We start from the raw sequence: 23,448 nt of genomic DNA, 5'->3' as shown, positions 1-23,448 counted from the left end.
CGATCACCAGAGGTGTACGGCTAGTGTAGGAGATCGCTCCCCACACCATGATGCCGGGTGTTGGCCCTGTGTGCCTCGGTCGTAAGCAGTCCTGATTGTGGCGCTCACCTGCACGGCGCCAAACACGCATACGACCATCATTGGCACCAAGGCAGAAGCGACTCTCATCGCTGAAGACGACACGTCTCCATTCTTCCCTCCATTCACGCCTGTCGCGACACCAGTGGAGGCGGGCTGCACGATGTTGGGGCGTGAGCGGAAGACGGCGTAACGGTGTGCGGGACCGTAGCCCAGCTTCATGGAGACGGTTGCGAATGGTCCTCGCCGATACCCCAGGAGCAACAGTGTCCCTAATTTGCTGGGAAGTGGCGGTGCGGTCCCCTACGGCACTGCGTAGGATCCTACGGTCTTGGCGTGCATCCGTGCGTCGCTGCGGTCCGGTCCCAGGTCGACGGGCACGTGCACCTTCCGCCGACCACTGGCGACAACATCGATGTACTGTGTAGACCTCACGCCCCACGTGTTGAGCAATTCGGCGGTACGTCCACCCGGCCTCCCGCATGCCCACTATACGCCCTCGCTCAAAGTCCGTCAACTGCACTACGGTTCACGTCCACGCTGTCGCGGCATGCTACCAATGTTGAAGACTGCGATGGAGCTCCGTATGCCACGGCAAACTGGCTGACACTGACGGCGGCGGTGCACAAATGCTGCGGAGCTAGCGCCATTCGACGGCGAACACCGCGGTTCCTGGTGTGTCCGCTGTGCCGTGCGTGTGATCATTGCTTGTACAGCCCTCTCGCAGTGTCCGGAGCAAGTATGGTGGGTCCGACACACCGGTGTCAATGTGTTCTTTTTTCCATTTCCAGGAGTGTACATCCTTGGTTGTGTTTTAAACAGTATATTTTTGTTTGTCTTTCTTCCTTATCGCTTCATCCCCTCCAAACCCAAACGCGTAATAAGTGGACTGTGAGCTATAACATTGGAGCTCACCCTTAAACTACGATGTTTTAAAAGAAGTTACAAAATAATAGAAATTTTAAAGTAAATGTAAGAAAGGCAGTTTTATTATGACTTATTAAATACTAATACGTGACTTGCGACATTTGCACTATTATTGGTGGTGTTGGGACATTTTTATTACTTCTGTAAATAAATAATGGGCTTATCATGAATATAAATTTCAGTGAAACTTCCTGGCAGATTAAAACTGTGTGCCCGACCGAGACTCGAACTCGGGACCTTTGCCTTTCGCGGGCAAGTGCTCTACCAACTGAGCTACCGAAGCACGACTCACGTCCGGTACTCACAGCTTTACTTCTGCCAGTATCCGTCTCCTACCTTCCGAGTTCGAGTCTCGGTCGGGCACACAGTTTTAATCTGCCAGGAAGTTTCATATCAGCGCACACTCCGCTGCAGAGTGAAAATCTCATTCTGGATAAATTTCAGTGTTTTTAGATTTTGAGGCTGAAATGTGGCTTAGACGCTGGTGTGGTAAAATGAGAAACGTTGTGTTACTTTCGTGTGACAGTTTGTTTTGGATCGGGAAGAAGACATGTGTTTGGAATGATAATACCGAAACAAGCTAGTAGAAAAACAAAAAAAAAAAGAAGTTGGGGTCAGGCAGGCTCTGACGTCAGAAGCAAAGACACCTGCTGTTTCTTTGCGGTGTATTTAACATCTGCAGATTTTCTGGAGCTTTCCTGGCGTATTACGTAAGCAATTCGTGGGCCTCCATCCAGATCATTATCTCCCCAATAGGGACCGATGACCTCAGCAGTTGGGTCCCATAGTCCTTACTACACATTTCCATTACCACCAGCAGCAGTAGCCGCAGCAGCCGCTGGATATCCACTGCAGGATATACTGTAGACTTCCTCCTAACATCTCCGTGCTGTGCATAGTCCAACTAGAAGATGGGGTAAAGTATTGACACAAACCCACCTACAAACTGTTGCCTAAGATTTCACAAAAAATTACTCAAAACCTGTTATTGTGATCACTTCCCTCGATGTGGCACACATCACAGTCGAGTCTTATCATAATTTTTTTATACTGAGACTAGAATCAGCTATGACGAGACAGCTGCTTAGCGATGTGACATGGCAGCAGTCTCATTAGAGAGACCGAGGATTCAAATCCTCAGCCTGTCTCCTAACGTAGTCTCCACAGGGTGTCCCTAAATCACGTGAGGCAACTGCTGCCCCAGATTTCCTTCCCCACATTTGTTCAACCTGAACATGTGCTCCGCCTCTAATGACCTCTTCGTCGTCGAGACGTTAAAGTCTAAACTTCTTACCTTTCGTCATGATGCAGTTGAAGCAGTAATGATCATCAAGATACAAGGAGCTACAACTGTAAGTGCCAATGCCGAAACATTTAGTAAAATGAGGAAACATGGGGCTACCCCATTTCTCAAGAGCAAAAAGAATCATCCACTTTAGCAAACGAACATGCGCAGTAACTGTGATCAGTGTTCCAGTTAATAGTCGACCAAGCCTTAGGAAAGTATGTGCCTAGTACAATAATTTAAGGTGCTCTAGATCTCTCTTTTTTAGGAACCAATATCAGACAGCAATTTAAAAAACAGCGGGTACTACACAACAAATACAAAGCAAAGTTTAAACCCAGAGATAGGCAGATGTTAAGTGAAGCCCACAAGCCCACCGTAAGGAGAATGAGCGAGGTCTCCGAAAATTACTGGAGATAAATATTACTATGTGACCACTCCCAAATATAAGAAATATTTTTTAACACTATGCGTGGCACAAATATTTGATTTCTTACAGACGAGAACGGGAGTGAAATATATAATAAAAAACGGAAGCTGAAATATCAAACACTACCTTAAAACCTTTTTTCATAGAACAGTACTGAGTATTTCTACAGTTCTGTATCCTTACCGCTGCAAAGATCAGTGACATAGTTACCAGTGCTAGTGCTGTAGGAAAGCGGCTGAAATCGCTACGACTAAAACTCATAGGTGTGTCAAGTTGTGGCGGTATCCCTGCTAAGTTATAGACAGAATTTGCACGTGAATGATTAGAATTGCGATGGCAGTTTCGAGAACGTCTCTTGAGCAGTTAGTTGTTCTCAACGACTGGGAAAGAACACAGTTCACACTCGTCTACAAAATAGGTAGCAAAACTAAGCCAAAAAAATTACACTTTATAGCAGTTAGGTGTATATAGAACAGGATTCTGCATATAATACATTCTTAGGCCAGACATTAAGACCTTGAACAAAATGACCTAGATCATGAAAACAACCATGGATTCGAAAACATCAGTCATGCAAAACGCTATATGTTTTTTTATATAAAAAATAACCAGCTCATTTTGGTGTTTCTACACTTCTAAAAGATCAGGATTCAGTAATGTATCGACGGGTGCTCTAAAAAATACTTTCGTAGGAAACTCTAATCAGCTTTGCTACTTCCACACGCATGTACAAGTAAATAGGCCTAACTGGTTTCCAGAGATGTACATTGCACCAATTACTATTCATATTACAGATCAATTGCCTATCGGATAGTGTGCCTTATAGTACCAGTCTGAAGTTCTCACAAATAATGCGGTTATCTAAGAGTTTTATCCTATAAAATCATAGTTATTTCCAGCTAGATCCTGATAAAAACGTCAACCTAATAGAATGACTGGAGAAACATAAACCTATGCACTTCAAGGGACGTAATAGCCTTTTACGAAACAATTAATGGGTATTAACTGAAACCACTTTTGCAGCGAAAACACCTGAGGGTAGCGGAATGAGGAAATATAATGCGGAATGATCACACGACCTCAATGGCAGTAACAACTTTTCCTGAGCTATGTACTTGCTGATGCCACACAGACAGTGAAGACAGAAGCAGACTGGTAACAGCTTGTAGAGTAGCGTACGTGCAACCATTTTTACAGCCCTCCATCCGTGAATGGGACGTGTAGAAACCTTAAGCTGTTGTATCATAAAAAATAACAATATATTGTGATACAAAGTAATTAACTGTATATGTTGATTCCATCTGGTTAGACACACGAACCACACACCTAATGGCATAACTTTTTACTTCACGTATATATTGAAGCAATTGGTTTTTGATGATAGAACTTGGTACCTCTTTAACACTATTTGACAGCTGTTGAAAAGAAGTTACGAGTTGAAAATTTCGCAAAAGCCGTCAATAAGAGTCTATTATGCAGCTATATATTGCGTCAAGATGGCCTGGGCGTTCGGTTTGGCTTCTACATTCTGTCGAGTTCGTACTTACTTGTGCGAGACGTTTCCTGCATTCTACTTTGCCATAGACTCCTACAAAGAAAAGTACATAACTTCGTTAAATCGTTATTGCATAAAATATTTGGAGTGTGCTGACACATTTTTTATCAGTACGGTAATAGCACTGATCAGTCAGGTATCTACGAGTGTTGCCCAGAAAGTAGCGCACCGCATTTTTTCTTCAACAATTCTTAACTGAACATAATGGGAATTACACACACGAAAGACTGGTGTTCTATCTACACACCCTATTTTTCACGTAATCTCCATCCCATTCTATGGTCTTCCTCCAGCGCGAAACAAGGGCGTGTATGCCCTGTCGGTACCAATCCTTGTTCTGATGGCGGAGCCAGTGCTTCACTTTGTAAATTTCCTTCGCTGATTGACAGATGCAGCGCCAACTGCCGGGTCGTAAAGCGTTTGTCCTCGGGAATGGGAACATCAGCTTGCTGCAACATGTCATGTGTGACAGCCGTGAATGGTCTTCCCGACCGCTGCAAATGGTGGAGCTCCGCCGAATCGGCTTCTGATGACCTTACGACCTTACCCTCCGTGTCCAGCGACTAACTGTACTTCTGTCGATAGCAGATGCTCCATAGAGTTTGCACAATCGTTTCTGAATATTCCCAGCAGTTTCTTTCTCTGCAGTGAGAAATTCAATGACGCCACGTTGCTTGTAATGTACATAGCCTACAGACGCCATTTTGAAATTGTCCTGCAGATACGCTATCTGTCGGAAGTGACGGAAACTTGTCGCGCTCAAGGAGACTTCAGATTGTGCATTTGTAACGTTTCGCATTCGTAGTATTGTTGTCGACCAGGAAAAAAAATGCTGTGCAGTACTTTCTGGGCAAAACTCGTAAATAACTGCACTTGTTCGAAAGTCATTTCAACCGTATACCTTTGCCTCAGAATCGTTCTTTACTGTCTCCTTTGCCTTACTTTTACACACGTCAGTGTAGCTTTCTTTACACAAATTATCTACATGGTTTAATATACTTTTCAAATCACCTCTGTTTCCTAATGCATTAAGATGTCAGACAGCAATCGACTTTTATTTTTGTGATGCATTTTTCTTACGTATAAGAATATTGATTTTAGATTATGCCGCAAGTGGAAATGTTTAAAAGTCAATGTATTTTGAAAATAGTATGAGATTACCTTCAGCTGTACAACTTCTTTAATGGCTTTCAGTGAACTGTCACGAGAGATACTTGTAGCTGTCTCCGGTACTCGCGCCCCATTCTCCACCTCCTCCTACTCAGCCAGTCTCTTTGCTGGGGGTTTCTGACCATCGTACGTTCAGAGACACCTTCCTCCCATGTTCCTATAGGGTATACCCTCTTCATTTCGTTTGCAAAGTCCGTATCAAAATTCATTTGGCTACCTGTTATCATCCAATTTTTTTGCGTGTCCAAGCTTCAACAGCTGTTCTGTTTCTATTGTATCGACTATCACCTCGCAGACTTCTATGATTTCTCGTTGTCCAACCTCGAAATCCAACGACTGCTCCAAAAGTTAGTTCGCAGCGTTCGCAGCGTTCGCAGCCTGTCTCTCCATTTCTTATTAACCTCCCACGTCTCTCCATTATATGTAGCAATACTTGCAGCAATGGATTAACAGATTCCTTTCAACTTTTATATAAATAAAATGGATTTTTACTCTTGGAGGACAGCGATACTCCAATCTGAAAGCGTCATATCATTTGATTATGGTCAGTTAAGTGTCTAGGTCTTCTACGTAGACAACCATCTCTGCTAAATATACAGTTTTTTACGTGTTAAAAGAGCCCCGATTCTTCGAACAGAGCGAGGTGGCGCAGTGGTTAGCACAGTGGACTTGCATTGGGGAGGTTGACGGTTCAAATCCCGATTCAGACATACAGATGTAGTTTTTCCGTGTTTTCCCTAAATTGCTACTGGCAGATGCCAGTATCGTTCTTCCGAAAGGGCACGGCCGATTTCCCTGCACATCGTTAAATAATTCGAGTGTGTGCGCCGCCTGAAATGACGTAAACACTAACCTTCGTTTCTTCGTTCCATTCTTCACATTCCCCATTCAGCTTCCACAGAATCATCCTTATCTCCACATGTAACAAGCTGATCGTCAGTGAACAGAAGAGTGTGCAAAGTTTTACCCTTTGTGGGTATTCCCATTCCGCAGCCGCTTTTCTCCATCTAGTGCTCCAACGTACCGAATATTTTAAACAAGATCCTTGTCACAGTCTTTTGGAGACTGGGAATGTCTCGTATACAAAGCTTCTTAATGTGATTCTCCTAGTACTGGGTGGTTTTAATTAAAGTGACGGTGTTCCTAGTGCTGCAGTGCGGGTTGTATACATCGCAGGAGGCTGAAACATCGTAGGTAAGTTCATTAATTGGCGCACTCGTCCAGTATGGTGAAAAACAAAAAGTTCGATATTCTGCCACCAAGTGAAAATATGTCGCTGTAAGCAGTCAGAATGTGGCGTGGGTGCAGGAAAAGTGGAGAAACGATCAAATACTTGATAACCTTGCTTGCGGCACGTTTATTAAGATACGTCCACAAGGTACAACACGTGTTCACGATGGTATCTGTCAGGGAGGTATCCGGGCTCTTCCTGATCTGGAGGACAGCATACGACGACATATCGCCCTGATTCTACCGGATATGCCGCAAACAACTGTCGAAGACGCCATGTTACAGATACAGCCTGCTGCTGAGTCGGGCGTCCTTACTGAACACATGTTGTAGCTTGTGATTATATCTTAATAAATGTCCCTGAGCCAGCTTTATCACCTGTTTGATCGTTGCTCCCCTTTTCCTGCACGCTCACCACATTCTGACCACTTACAGTGGAATATTTTCGCTTGGTGGCAGAATGTGGAACTATATTTTTTTTTTTGGTACACGCCGCGAGCGAATGATCAATGAACATACATGATACGTGGAAAAATCTGGTCTACTGCCGGATGTTTGTGTCGCTCTAGTACAATATTTTGGCCACGTAACTCGTTGCCTTCTTCAGGTGGTACCTGAGACTGGACGAAATCCTCCAATACGGCAGTCTCAGTTAGCACCTGAAGAAGGCAACGAGTTTCATGGCCGAAATATTGTACTAGAGCGACACAAAGATCCGGCAGTAGACCCGATTATTCGACATGTCAAGATCACGCCGGGAAATCCTGAAGAGTTACAAGATACATGATGTTTCACTGGCCTGTGATGTATACAGCACGCATTACAGCACTAGGAACACCGTCAGTTTTATAACCCAGCCGGTACATCCTGTTTTATAACCCAACTGGCACATTCTGTTTAGACTTGCTGTAGAATCTTTTAACGTAGCAGAAAATACTGTGTTTACTTGGCACATTAAGATACTTGACTTAACACTGCATGAGTATGAACACGAAGATCGTTTCGAAACGCAGGGTAGCACCCAATCTGTGAATAAGCGACACTCTCCTCGACATCGATGCTAGTTACACAGGGTCGTCGGAGAACCCAAGTAGAATTTTCCGCGACCGGGCATGAACTTTGACAAGCTGAAGCTCTGAATCGGGCTGCGAGTCGTGGTCGTGCAGCAGAGCTGGCGGCGCTCTGGTCGCGATGCACTACGGTCCAAACTCGACACCCAGGCCAGCAAACAGTTTTAAACTTGACACATCCTGGCAGATTAAAACTGTGTGCCAGACCGAGACTCGAGCTTGGGACCTTTGCCTTTTGCCGGCAAGTGCTCTACCATGAGGTACCCAAGCACGACTCACCACCCATCCTCACAGCTTCAACTCTGCCAGTACCTCGTGCCCTACCTTCCAAACTTCACAGAAGCTCTCCTGCGAACCCTGCAGGACTAGCACTCCTGAAAGAAAGGACATTGCTCCGAGGTTCGCAGAAGAGCTTCCGGGAGGTAGGAGACGAGGTACTGACAAAGACAAATGTCCCAAGTTCGAGTCTCGGTCTGGCAAACAGTTTTAATCTGCCAGGAAGTTTCATAACAGCGCACACTCCGCTGCAGAGCGAAAATGTCATTCTGGACTTTTCAGCTTCCTCGTGTAACCGTATTCCCTCGAGCGTGCTGAAGGTAACTTTGCTTTTACACGCAGACGCCTCTCACGAGGTGGACGCCGGCTGACACGCAGCGCGCTTGCTTGTCCGCCAGGCTCTACGTGAAGAAGTGCCTGGGCTGCTCGGAGCGCATCGCGCCCGAGGAGCTGGTGATGCGCGCCCTGGACAGCGTCTTCCACGTGCGCTGCTTCGTGTGCGTGGTGTGCGGCGCGCGCCTGCAGAAGGGCGACCAGTTCGTCATCAAGCAGGGCCAGCTCTTCTGCCGGCCCGACTACGAGAAGGAGGTCGAGATGCTGCAGGGGTACGCCCAGGGTGAGTCCGCCAGCCGGCCGCCCCGTCCCTTGCGCTCACAGCCGCCTTGCGCCGCGAGGTTGTTTCACTGTCGCTTACACTCCGCTGCACAGTGGCAGGTTCATTCTGGGACCAAACAGCTGCTGGGACTATTGTTTGCCGTGTCCTCTCCAGGACTGAAGTCTGATCCTGACGATGGGCGAACTTCGCTTAGTGTTATTGTCGTAGTGCAGCGGTCGGTAAACACATTACTCAACATAGCCACATCTCAACAGTAGCCTACAACGATTGAAATTTATTTTGGGAGCCAAATTTTTTTTATGTATTCCAGAATGAGATTTTCACTCTGCAGCGGAGTGTGCGCTGATATGAAACTTCCTGGCAGATTAAAACTGTGTGCCGGACCGAGAATCGAACTCGGGACCTTTCCCTTTCGCGAAAAAGTGCTCTACCATCTGAGCTACCCAAGCACTACTCACGACCCGTCCTCACAGCTTTACTTCCGCCAGTACCTCGTCTCCTACGTTCCAAACTTCACAGAAGCTCTTCTACGAACCAAGGTCCCGAGTTCGATTCTCGGTCCGGCCCACAGTTTTTTTTTAGGTGGTTCATATGGCTCTCAGCACTATGGGACTTAACATCTAAGGTCATTAGTCCCCTAAAACTTAGAACTACTTAAACCTAACTAACCTAACGACATCACACACATCCATGCCTGAGGCAGGACTCGAACCTGCAACCGTAGCAGCAGCGCAGTTCCGGACTGAAGCGTCTAGAACCGCACGGCCCCACCGGCCGACCCACAGTTTTAATCTGCCAGGAAGTTTATTAAGCTTTGTAGGTTGGTAGGAATGAAAGACAGCCAACCAGCTACAATAAATGGATGTTAGCAGACAAGCTTGACCACGGCCTCTACTGGTTTAAACCTGTCTTCTTCAGAAGGACAAACAAAGTTCACATTAGCAATTCATTCAGTGAAAGCTGTCTCCACAGGACACGTATCGGCAACCGTCTCTACAGCGGCTAATAATGTGAACGGAGAGAGTAATGGGATGGTTGTGCTTGACGGTCGCACATGCACCGCTGGATTCCTAGAATTTAGTACGAACTAGGCATCAGTGGAGGTTGTTTATAGTAGAGATCACTTCGTATTTGCATTCAGAGATAGAGGTCGACGTGCAGTGACATACCTAATAGAGTTCCAAATAGGGCAGATTGTGAGGGCCCGATTAGCTGGGGCATCAGTAACCAAGACAGCCAACGTATTGAATGTTTCAAGAGTTACTGTTTCAACAATCATGGCAACCTACACAAAACATGGAAGCGCAGCATCGTGTAAACGTAATATTCGGTACAAATCAAAACTAAATGGCACAGATCGTTGTACGCTAAGACTGTGTCAAAACAACACCAGACTATTGTGGCTAAAGTGACTGCAGAGTTCAATAGCCATGTTAGAGACCATTTATCTATCGACGCTCTCCACCGAGAAGTGCATAAAGCGAATATTCATGGACGAGCTGCTACAGCGAAACCGTTAGTGACGACAACCAACGCTAAGAAGCGTAAAACATTGTGTCAGCATCATAAATCCTGGACGTCTGATCAGTGGAAACACATCATATGGTCCAGTGGGTCAACATTTTCGTTATTTCCAGCATCGAGCCGGGCTTGCGCCTGGAAAACTCCAAAAGAAGCCTACAATCCTGGTTGCTTGATTCCAACGGGTAAGCAAGGAGGTGGAAGTGAGATGGTGTACGTACCCATATCATGGTATTCTGCTGGTCCCATTATTACCCTCAAAGGCCTTATAACAGCCAACAATTATGTGAACATGTTAGGTGATCAGGTGCACCCCATGATTCAAATGTTTTTCCCCAGCAATGATAGCACATTTCAGGACGATGATGCACACATTCACACAACCAGGACAGTACAATCGTGGTATGACGAGCATGCCACTGAAGTGCAAGGTGTTTCCTGGTGAGCAAAGTCCCTGGACTTGAACATTTCGAACCTTTGTGGGACGTATTGGAGCACAGACTGCGGAGCAGATTTCCGTCTCCCTCGTCGCTACAGGAGTTAGAAGAGGTTCTGATCGAAGAGTGGTATAACAGTCCACTGGAGACCATACAATTATTATATGCCAGAATTCCAAGAAGAATTGCAGCTGTATTACAGGAAAATGCGGGTCTAACCCCTTATTAATAAACAATTCCCAAGTAAGTACAGCTGATTATTTTGCCTATCTCCTGCACGTCCATAGGTAAAAATTACGTCCTCTAGTAACAAGGACTTCACACACCAATGAAACGAATTACTTACAACAACAGACCATGTTAGTAGCTACATGCTGGGTGAGGGGGAGTGGAGAGCGTGGCTACGAGGAAAACTGAATGGACTGCTGATGTGAAGTTTGTTTATCCTACCGAAGAAGAAGGGTTTAAATACGTCGAAACCGTGGTGAAGCTTATTTGCTAGCAACCATTCATTGCAATTGGTTAGCTGTCTTTGTTTCCAGCTGTTTTGTAACCGTTGCTGTAGTGGAGCCATGTTCTAACTACTGTGTATATTGGTACAGTGTTGTTCACTCAATTAGGGACCTCCTTTGGTAAATACGTCCTCATTCTGATTGACATACGTATTCTGGGGTCGCCTTCTTCCAACCTTCCCATTTACACTCGTCATGAGTAGACCTACTTGTTTCGTCCTTTGTTCACCCTTTGTGTTTCTACGAACCGTGTCGTTCGTTAGTTCTAAATACTGAACTGCCTTCTCAAGAATAAAACCTTTCAATTTATGTTAGTGATGAAGCGAAATGTTAAAAATCATATGACACACCTGACGTCAAAGCATTATCCGCTCCCCACTTTCGAACGAATTGTCATAAGCAGCAAAAATGGTACGGATGGCGGCGAATGTACTTCGTCGGAACCCCGACAGAGAACGCAATTACATCTACAGCCCCGTCCAACGACAGTTCTTCCAAATTGACTCGGCCAGACCAAAAGCGACTTCTGCAGATGGAGGACGAAGTTTCAATCGCACAGTATTGTTCATGTGCTTGGTGTAACCAAAGAGCCGCATCTACCTCTCAATCCGGGGTTTGCCGACCACTGTCGTAGTCAAATTTGACTGAAGTATTGGCAATATTAGACGCCTTGTTTTGGATAAAAAAAAGAACACGATGATATCAAAGCGATGTAATGTGATGGAGATCGAAACACTTTCCAGTTTCCAGAAGACCAGCAATAAATCTGTTCACTGAGCCACAGTTGACAGAACTTTGTCGTGACCAGCACAACATGGAAACTGTGTTCCATATTACTTTCCTCGATCAGAGTGATGCATTGAAGTTTTCTGGATCATTAGATCATAACATTCACAACAAACATGTCAAAAAAAAGCAACATAAAAATGACAGACTGATCATCTTAATTTGCGTGAGCACGCAATATGCTCAAAAATTATCACCAAACGCAAAGAAAAAGCATGAGATTGTGGTTAAACACAGGGAACAAAATGTCTTTAGAACTGGACATAGCACAGTGAACCACTGGCAGTTCGTGACGGAACAAAGAGTACGAGTTAGGAGGCAGTTTGTCTCGGATTCGTACATCCTGAACAACCTTTTGACTAAGATTCTGCCAAATCTGTTTTGAAAGCCCCTGAAACACGATAAACAAACCAGTGGTTCAACGCGCTATAAGTCGACCACAGTGCTGCTGCACCTCTGTACACTTCCGTCGGCTTATCGTGAGGCAGCGCCTAATGGGGATTTACAGTACACGCATTGCTGAGCTGAAAGTATTCACACTACGATGCGTTTTCTTTAGAGATCACTGTACTTACGTCCTATATCGTCGCCGCGTGTTTCCGATAACTATATCGTGGTTGAGTAACACTTCAGTTCAGCTGTGCACGTACTTTCAGCTCCTGTTACGTGCTGACTTACGATAAGCCGAATCGACTGGCCTTACTCCCAGGTGCAAAATATTGTGCTGGACCACTCAGTAGACTGTGTACTACTTGAGAACGTATTACTGCACTTGCCGTCCGCTGGCCATTACTGCAAACATGTTCTGACGTTACAGTAAACATGTACAGCAGTGAGTAAGGAAAACGCATCGCACGGTGAATGCTTTGAGTACACTGGTTTAGCATGTCGTCGTGAAATATCTGATATCTGATATCTCACCTCAGTTTCAAAGTACACAATACGATGTTGAAAAGCCTGACATGTATATTGCTATATTTCCTGCCTGTTTTCAGTATCTGAGGTTGTGTGCCCTCCCTGTTCTTCTGAAAGAAATATCATATAAAGTTTCATGACATTTAGGAGGTTATTCCTTGTATACGACCATCACACGACCATATCAAAGAGTCTTCAAGACTGTATTACTAAATTGTAAAATTGAGTGCACACCAGATCAACGGCAATTTTTTCAGGGAAAGCTACGTGAACAGGGTTAGTTATTTACAGGACATGCCTTATACAGGATAACATGGTGTATTGTTTTTTAAGAACTACAATGAGAAAACTATTTCATCTGTTATTCAAGATATAGGGAAGGTGAAATATCGCCGTACTGCGAGGAGAATATACTAATAAAATTTCAAAACAGGCCAGTGCTGACTGGTGTGAATATTAGCGAAACACCAGTTTCGTAAGTCATGGATGCAAACATCAATTACTTACAGAAAATTTCTGTGACCGCGTGAGCTCATCCCATTGCCCTGCGGAGGGCATGGAAATAGGTTGATTTAAATAAGGGTAGGACTTAAGTAGCCCAATGAAGATTCTGCTGAAACTACGGAGCTGAAATCTGTCTTTCATCCAGGAATAATGCTGTTACTGCTTTTGCAGGAAATGATCCGTAGCTACTGTGCTGTTCCGACAGTAGTTTGTGGAATTCATTTTTTGTGGAAATGAGTGTCAAAGTCCTCACTCGACTGACGCAGAGCGGTTTGTCCATTTTGAGCAACGTGTCTATCGCCTGTCTATTGCCGCTGACAACCGCTGACGCGCCATCAGTCAAAGTGGGGAACGTAACTGTCACAGAGCGAGCAAATCCAGTGATTTATAGGCTAGCGATGGACGCAGGAATGATATGGAACAGCAAAAGAAGTCGCTAGCACCATCAGGGCACGAGTGTACAATCGGACAAACAGCAGAAATTGTGTACACTTCGTATTCAACAACCTAACACCACAATAATATTGTATAAATTTCATTCCTCGTGTGGTTTCAAAGTTTGTATTTTACCTTAACTATAATACAGTTAGTTTCTTCTTTCATATAATTTAAATACGAAATTCTTGTATTTGTTTATTTCCATTATTTCATTCCGCTGTTTTGTACACATATTATGAGAAACTTCAATTATTGCTATACATCTACATCTGCATCTATTAGATACTCCGCGTCACCGTAGAGCGCGTGGTGGAGGGTACTCTCTACCACTGCCAGTAATTTCTTTCCTGTTCCATAGCAATAGTGTGAAAGAAAAACGCCTATCTATATGCCTGCGTATGAGACATAATTTCTCGTATCTTATCTTCGTGGCACTTACGCGCAATGAATGTTGAAGGCCACAAAATCGTTTCGCAGTCAGTTCAAATGCCCGTTCTCTAAATTTTCTCAACAACATAACTTGACAAAAACGTCGCCTTCCCTCGAAGGATTCCCATTTGAGTTCCCGACCATCTCTGTAACACCTCCGTGTTGTTCGACCCTAACGATAACAAACCTAGTAGCCCACTCTTGAATTGCTTCGATGGCTTTCTTTAATCCGACCTGGTAAGCTCGAGCACTACGCAAGTACAGATCGCACCGGCGTCCTACATGCGGTCTCCTTTGGAGATCAACCACACTTTCCCAAAATTCTCCCAATAAACCAAAGTCGACCAGTCGCCTTCCCTATCATAATCCTACTATGTTCCTTCCATTTTATATCGCTTTGCAACATCACGCTCAGATATTTAACCGACGCGACTCTGCCAAGCAGGACACACTACTGCTGTGTCCAAATAACACGGATTTGTTTTTTCTACTTATCCGCATTAAGCTGTTCTGCATTCAGAGCTGGCTGGCACTCATCACACCAACTAGAAATCTTGTCCAATTCATCTTGTACCATCCTACAGTCACTCAACTCTGACACATTACCGTACACTACAGCACCATCAGCAAACCCTGTCCGCCAAATCATTTACGTGTACAGAGAATAACAGCTCTCCTATCACACTTTTCTGGGTCACTCCTGACGATACCCTTAAGTCTGATGAATATTCACCGTCAGGGGCAACATACTGGGTTCTGCAACTTAAGACGTCTTCGAGCCACCTACATATCTGTGGACCTGTTCGATATGCCCGTACCTTCGTTAACAGCCTGCAGTGGGGCACAGTGTCAAATGCTTTCCATAAATCTAGAAATATCCATAGTTCACAGTATATCATCTGAGGAAAGAACAAGATGAATTTCGTAAGAGCGATGTTTTCTAAAACTGTGCTGATTCGTGGACGTAAACTTCTCGGTTTCGAGAATATTTATTATATTCGAACTGAGGATATGTTCAAGGACTCTGCAGCAAAACAATGTTAGGCATTTTGGTCTGTAATCTTTCGGGTCCGTTCTTTTGCCCTTCGTATATACAGGAGTCACCTGCGCTTTTTCCCAGTCGCTTGGAAACCTGCGCTGGGCGAGAGATTCGCGATAAATACAAGTCACGTAAGGGGCTAGTCGCCTCTTTGTAAAACCGAACTGGAATTCCATCTCTACCTGGTGACTTGCCTGTTTACAACTCTTTCAGTTGTTTCTGGTGTACTAGGAATACTTATTACATGTCATCCATAAGGGAGTCTGTTCGTTGCTCAAATTATGGTACGTCTGTACGATTCTCCTGCGTAAACGACTCCTTTACCTGTTATTGGGCTTTACACTGCACAGACACACGTTGTTAATAACAACATGGAGAAATGTAGGAACAGGCACTGCCTGTGTGGTGGGAGCATTCGACATGCAGCTCACTTGACGCCGGATAGATTCTAACCTTCGGCAAGCAGGTGAAGGATAAGGCAGCTTCTCGCTACAACTGTACCAGCTAGAAATTTCTTGCATTCAGTTTGAACTACAGATAAAAATTCACCAATTCATGCCCCAAGCTAACACCTGCCAAAAAGGTAGTTGTATTGATTATTTATGCTCAAACTAGAGGTTTCCGCATTGGTCGTTGAAAGACGTGTGAAATAATGTTGTAGAGTTCATATTACAGTTACAGTGCCGTAAGTTTCAACATAGGAAGTGGAAGAGTTAAGATACTGAGGTACTGGTTCAGATCGCGGCATGGCTTTAATTTGTTTTATTTGTTTCAAACCGAAACAGATTCCGTGATCATAAGGCCGTGCTAGCTTACCAATGGCTTCCCCTTCTACCTGCCAAAGTACCTCACTTCAAATACTGCTTCTGAACCATTGAAAGACTGTAATACCCTCAGTAATCGATCACTTGGTAAGATTATCTTCCAAATTGCTTGCGATCTGCAATATGTGGAAGAAACAAATGTTTTTAAAGGTGGCACAGCTAAATACCCTGTTGTTCTTGTGGTCTTCACTCCAGAGATTTGTTTGATGCAGCTCTACGTGCTACTCTATCCTGTGCAAACCTCTTTATCTCCGAATAACTACCGCGAACTACATCCTTCTGAATCTGTTTACTGTATTCACCTCTTGACCTACCTCTACGGTTTTTACCTGCCCTCCAATACTAAATTGGTGATCCCTTGATGCCTCAGAACATGTCCTACCAACCGATCCCTTCTTCTAGTCAAATTTTGTCACAAATTCATCTTCTCCATAATTCTGTTCAATACCTCCTCATTATTTACCTGATTTACCCACCTAATCTTCAGCATTCGTCTCTAGCACCACATTTCGAAAGCTTCTGTTCCTTTCTTGTCTAAACTAGTTATGGTCCATGTTTCACTTCCATACATGGCTTTCCTTGGCATTGGCAGTCTACATTTTATATTCTCTCTACTTCGACCATCATCAGTTATTTCGCTCCAAAATAGCAAAACTCGTCTACTACTTTAAGTGTATCATTTCCTAATCTAATTCCTTACACATCACCTCATTTAATTAGGCTGCGTTCCAGTATCCTCGTCTCTTTTGTCGATGTTCAATCTCATATCCTCCTTTCAAGAGACTGTCCATTCCGTTCAACTGCTCTTCAAGGTCCTTTTCTGCATCTGACAGAATTGCAATGTCAGAGGCAAACAGCAAAGTTTTTATTTCATCTCATTCCTAATTTTCCTTTTATTTCCTTTACTGCTTGCTCAATGACAGCTCCCTTTCTTTCCCCCTCGACTCTTGTAACAGCTATCTTGGTTCTAAAAATGGTTCAAATGGCTCTGAGGACTATGGGACTTAACATCTATGGTAATCAGTCCTCTAGAACTTAGAACTACTGAAACCTAACTAACCTAAGGACATCACATAACACTCAGGCATCTATCTTGGTTCTGTACAAATTGTAAATAGCCTTTCGCTCCCTGTATTTTACCCCTGCCACCGCAAGAATTTGAAAGAAAGTATTCCAGTCACTATTGTGAAAAGCCTTCTCTAACTCTACAAATGCTAGAAACGTAGGCTTGCGTTCCTTAATCAATCTTCTAGGATAAGTTGTAGGGACAGTATTGCCTCACGTGTTCCATCATTTCTACAAACCCAAACTGATCCTTCCCGCGGTCGGCATTACCATTTTCTCCATTCGTAAGGAATTCGCATTAGTATTTTGCAGCTGTGACTTATTAAACATAGTTCGGTAATTTTCACACCTGTCAAGACCTACTTTGTTTGTGATTGGGGTTATTACATTCTTCTTGCAGTCTGATAGTATTTCACATGTGTCTCATACACCTTTCTCACCAGATGGTAGAGTTTTGTCAGGACTGGCTCTCCCAAGGCCGTCAGTAGTTCTAATGGAATGTTGTCTGCTCCCGGAGCCTTGTTTGGACTCAGGTCTTTCAGTGCTCTGTGTAAGTTGGCAGCGGTGCCCTGCCGTACTGCTGCTCCTTGACACCGCTATGACGCCGTCTGCTGCTTCGATGTGCCCTCGTTATTATTATGACTGATTAACATCTTCTTTCTTGTGTGTCTCTCTGGCGGCTCGAAACGGGTTCCGTTCAAAATTCTGTGTTTTCCGATTTACTAAATTTTTCATTATCATTCACTATACCATCTTTCACAAAATTTCTCTGAATCACGGATTGAATGTACTACAACATTTTAACCGCTTTCCCGGCACAGACGCACCATTTGCGGCAACGCGGTTCCTTTCGTCCTTATCCTGCACCTGCCTGTCAACTCGTTGCAGCAGATCGCCGGTAGGAAACCCGAGCAGAAACTTGCCGTACTGCAACTCGCACCAGGCTGCATACAACGTAACTATTCTAAGAATCGGGAAAAGGTGTTGATTTTGAATGAAAGGTGCAAATACTGGCAAAACTTGGGCATATTCTGAAGTCGAGAATTACACGTTCACTGCTAAGCCCGTGCTGATACTAACACAGACATGCAGAAACCCTTTTATTCACTTTATCCAGTTTATGGTAACGTACTTCTAGAAATCTGAACAGCTACTAAGCAGAGATTGTTCATAAATGAAATTGCTTTCGACGGTATTAAGTTGTTAGTCACCGATCTGCTCAATATCCCAGGGGAATCTGTCTTTTTTCATACAGAAAGTTACTTAAAAAATCCGTACTTTCTAAAAACAACACTCCGGGATTAATATGCCTTCACTTCAAGACACTTTCGGAAAATGCAGCACAACCAAAACCCCCAAATTATAATCTCCTTTGGAGTTGTACTGCACACGACCGTGCCATGGAAAGGATGGGCTCCGACTACTTAAACTGCCGTAAGCGTTATGCATCTCAAAGAGAAAAGACGTGCGAAGAATACTCCTTTCTGATTGGCCAGTTTCTTTAAGGCCAATACAAAGATATCACTCTCACGCGTTAATCCGCGCTTTTCATGACTAACCAATCAACAAATAACACATTTCCGAACTGTACTTTTTTCCGAAATAAATATTTAACATTCTGATATTTTATTTGCACTTCACGTTATTAACTATCTTCGTTTGCACTCGAATTAGCTTTCCTTTTACCATAAATTCAGTTAACATATTATGATTCAAAATTCCCCATTTTCTGCATTGACACTATCTTAAAAATTTCTCATGCTAGTTCGTTCAACATTTACCAGTAGAACAATGATCTACATACCTACTTTAGACCAAAATCGCGCATCATTCGCACTGCTAAAGGCATATAAAAACTGTACAAACAAAAAAAGCTTTCAAGAAATAAACAGAACAACTCAGAAAAACATTCTCTTGATATGTTTCTTGAATGTCTCTGTCCGCTACTGTCCTCTAGCAAATGGAAATTAGAACCACGTACTCGACTGAACCCGTTTCATACCATCTGTTACTATGCACGCATGCGTCATTCTCGCGATACACAGCCGACCGCTGTGGCCGAGCAGTTCCAGGCGTTTCAGTCCGAAACCGCGTTGCTGCTACGGTCGCAGGTTCGAATTCCGCCTCGGGCATGGGTGTGTCGCATGTTCTTAGGTTAGTTAGGTTTAATTAGTTCTAAGACTAGGGGACTGATGAACTCTGATGTTAAGTCCCATAGTGCTTAGAGCCATTTGAACCCGATACACAGGCTCTAGGCAGGAGCGATATATTGTACCATCCATCAAACCTTCTTTGATGATTTTTAAACCAAGTGTTGGCTATGAGTAAGTTATGCTCTCTGCAGAATTCTACAGGAGGCTTCCTCTTTCATTTCTTACCCCCATTCCATATTCACTTACAACTTTTCAATCTCCTCCTTTCCCTACTATTGAATTGCAATCCCCCATGACTATTAAATTTTCGCCTCCTTTCACTGAATAATTTCTTTTACCTCATCATACATTTCTTCAATCTCTTCGTCGTCTGTGGTGCTAGTTGGGATATAAACTTGTACTACTGTGGTAGGCATGGGCTTCGTGTCCATCTTGGCTACAATAATGCGTTCACTATGCTATTCGCAGTAGCGTACTCGCACTCCTATTTTTTAATTCATTAGTAAGCCTGCTCCTGCATTACCCCTATCTGTTTTTGTATGTATAACCCTGTATTCACTTGACGAGAAGTCTGTTCCACCTGCCACTGAACTTCACTAATTCCCACCATACCTAACTTTTACATATCCATTTCCTTTTCTAAATTTTCTAACCTACCTACCCGATTAAGGGATCTGACATTCCCCACTCCAATCTGTAGAACGCCAGTTTTGTTTCTCCTGATAACGACATCCTCCTGAGTAGTCCCCGCCCGGAGATCCGAATGGGGGACTTACCTCCGGAATATTTTACCCAAGAGGACGCCATCATCATTTAACCATACAGTAAAGCTGCATGGCCTCGGGAAAAATAACGGCTGTAGTGTACCCTTTCTTTGGCCGTTCGCAGTACCTGCACAGCAATAGTTAATGTTACAGTCAATCATCCAGGCTGTTTTCCCAGCAAGTACTGAAAAGGTTGCTGCCTCTCATCAGAAACCACACATTTTTCTGGCCTCTCAGCCAATACCCCTCCATTTTGGTTGCATCTACGTTATGGTTATCTGCATCGCTGAGGCATGAAATCCTCCCCAACAGCCGGAAGGTCCAAAGTTCCCGTGGGGGAGAGGGGGGAGAAATTTAGATTAAAAAAACAATATAGGCTGAGCTAATCTATGGATATGTCGATAAAATGTAAACTTTCGCGGCCCGAATTGTCAGGAATTGTCCCTTGGTCTAAGGGATTTAACTTCAGAAACTGACGTTTCGTCCGATCTGCGGACAACATTTTCAAGACGGATCATAGCTTTGTTGAACGTCTGATTCACACCCTGGCTCGCTAATCTGTGGCTCTTCCGAAATAACTGAGCAAACATATGCCAGGCCAATGGGATGTAGCTGCTAGTTTACCTTATACACTGTGAACTAACAGCACCGCAAGGAAATCGGTATAGTAATATCATCCAAAACTCCTTCGGCTAACGAATGAAGGCAGACTATAATGCAAGCAGTTACAGGAACGCACGCTAAAAATTTTCATTTCCTATGGACAAAATTATTTCAAACTTAAGCCTTACTTATTAGTATTATAGTTTTTCAAGTCACTTGTAGTCTAACTAATACATTTGAAGCAGAATTAAAAGTGAATTTCAGACACAACTGAACTAAAGTCTTTGACACAAATCAAAACAGCTGAACATCATTGATCAGACCAATTATTTTATCAAATGTAGCGAAAAGCGTCTCATAAAATACATACAAGTATGTAATTGATTTTAACAAATTAACTCCACGAATAATTAATGACGTTGCACCTTAAAAGCCGGCTGCTACTCAACGGTTTTGCTGATACGCTGTTATCTTTAGCTGTCGCTCTAGTAACGTTAAAAAGGGGATAATATAAAGTACTGAAATTTTCTCTGGTTTTCAGCTAAACAACAGAGTACTCTTGAAAAACGTTTTGGACACGTTTCCTACCAGTTATCTTTACGCCTAAGTATAGCGAGTAGCAAAAGTACGGAACAGTTGCCTCACAGTGCCACTTTCGTTTGCTGAAGACCCGACACAGTTTTGTTAGCAAATAGTATCCACTTTACTCTTCCTTAATGGGCTGCCAAAGACTAGAGCATATTAGCCAAAATGTTGAAAGAGATTGGACGTTCTTGATACTGCATGGTAAATAGAGATATCATGTTCTTAAAATTTCCAGAACTTCGGCTGTAACCAATTGCCTCCTGTAGCCAGTAAATATGATCTCCGATCTCTGATAAAAGCTATATTCATGGAGTGTCAGTGAACACTTTCAAAACATGTTTTGCTTCCTGATGCTATACAGGTTGAGTCACTAACGATTGCCACCTAAAATAACTCCGAAAGTAGGATAGCTGAAAAGTTTGTTGGACAAATGTTGCATGGAACAACGGGTGCCGTAATATGACGTTGGTTTTTTGTTGCTAGGTGGGGTCACGTCAGGGATATGAAGGTCAAATTTGTTTTCTTAAATGGGATGCTGTAGTTTGGTACTTATTTTCTGATAGCGACTACGGAGATGAATGCAATGATGTGTAATAGTAAGGTCTTTGAAGGTCAACGAAGGTCAAAAAGGTGGCATGAACGTCCATTTGCAGAAGTTGTTCGAAGTGATGACCATTGATATCAATGCAGTGCTGCAATCTTCTCATCATGGATTGAGTGGCATTCCTGATCACTTCGGCAGTTATCGAAGCACATGCTCTGACAATCCTCTCTCGTATACCGTGCAAATAGTAAATATTCGCCGAATACGACGTATCCATCTAACGTGCCACTGACATGTAAACACCATTCGACGGTTTCGCAATACAGCACTAATAGGAACGGTAAGACTAGTATACTCGAATCAAGCGATTGCGAATGGCCGGCCGCGGTGGTCTCGCGGTTCTAGGCGCGCAGTCCGGAACCGTGCTACTGCTACGGTCGCAGGTTCGAATCCTGCCTCGGGCATGGATGTGTGTGATGTCCTTAGGTTAGTTACGTTTAAGTAGTTCTGAGTTCTAGGGGACGGATGACCACAACAGTTGAGCCCCATAGTGCTCAGAGCCATTTTTTTGAATGTGAATGATGTACTCCTTCGAAGAACAGGTCGTTATGCTTCTCATTTACGGAGAATGCCAACGAAATTCAGTGAGAGCTAGAGACTTATACGCTGGAACATATCCTCAATGTACTCACCCTACACGTCTTATATTTAAAAATGTGTATGATAAACTCAGAACAACTGGATCTTCAACGCATCGGAAACATATCAGGCAAAGGAAAGTTACTAACGAGGAAACGGAAATCGGTACTCTTGCCACTGTGGTTCGAGGTCCTTGTGTTAGTTCACGTCATATAGCAAGGGAATCTGGCATGTGCCAGAGTAGTGTATTTCGCGTTCTGCATCGCCATAAACATCGTACCTACCATATCAGTCTCCACCAAAAATGAACTGATACGGATTGTATGCAACGCATTGAATTTTGCCAAAGGGCTCAACTTCAGATTCTGAGGGATGTAACATTTATTAATTTTATTTTATTTATTGAGGCTAGATTCACGAACCATGTAAACGTTAATTTGCATAACATGTATTATTGGGCAACTGAAAATCCATGTTGACTGCGGGAAGTTGCACACCAAAAACCGTGGTCGGTGAATGTATCGTGTGGCCTTCTGGAGGACAAAATTGTAGGCCCCTATTTCATCAAAGAAAATCTTAATGGTAGAAAGTATACCACATTCCTGCAAGAAACATTAGGTCTGTTATTGGATGAAATACCTTTAGGAACAAGGAACAGAATGTGGTATCAACACAATGGGTGTCCGGAACATTTTTCGCTGATGGCTAGAAATGAGTTACAGAGAGAAATCCCAAATCGTTGGATTGAACGCGGAATAGATGTGTCGTGGCCGGGTCTTTCGTCAGACTTGACACCTCTGGATCTTTTCTTGTGCCGATTTGTAAAAGAGATTTGCGAGACAATTCTCAGAGCATGTGCTTCGATAAGTGCCGAAGTGATAAGGAATTCCACTCAATCCATGATAAGAAGATTGCAGCACTGCATTGATACCAATGGTCATCACTTCCAACACCTTCTGTAAATGGACGTTCATGCCACCGTTTTGACCTTCGTTGACCTTCAAAGACCTTACTGTTACACATCATTGGATTCGTCTCCATAGCCGCTATCAG

At 43.7% G+C, this 23,448-nt stretch overlaps 1 protein-coding gene and 1 non-coding gene across 2 annotated transcripts in view; one reads left to right on the top strand and one right to left on the bottom strand.

The window, feature by feature from the left end:
- Nucleotides 1–1,214: 1,214 nt before the first annotated feature.
- On the bottom strand, nucleotides 1,215–1,289 carry Trnas-cga (transfer RNA serine (anticodon CGA)). Its single transcript has one exon. It is a non-coding gene; the product is annotated as a tRNA-Ser (tRNA).
- A 6,993-nt stretch (nucleotides 1,290–8,282) lies between these two features.
- Nucleotides 8,283–23,448, top strand: part of LOC126267915 (LIM homeobox transcription factor 1-alpha-like) — a 219,188-nt gene continuing 204,022 nt past the window's right edge. The window contains exons 1-2 of the mRNA XM_049973224.1: nucleotides 8,283–8,312; nucleotides 8,364–8,637. Of these exons, the coding sequence (XP_049829181.1) occupies nucleotides 8,283–8,312; nucleotides 8,364–8,637 (304 nt within the window). The remainder of the gene's footprint in view (nucleotides 8,313–8,363; nucleotides 8,638–23,448) is intronic.

Source organism: Schistocerca gregaria, chromosome 4 (genome assembly GCF_023897955.1).
Source record: "Schistocerca gregaria isolate iqSchGreg1 chromosome 4, iqSchGreg1.2, whole genome shotgun sequence".
Classification (NCBI taxonomy): Eukaryota; Metazoa; Arthropoda; class Insecta; order Orthoptera; family Acrididae; genus Schistocerca; species Schistocerca gregaria.
This window is presented reverse-complemented; position numbering and strand designations above follow the sequence as displayed.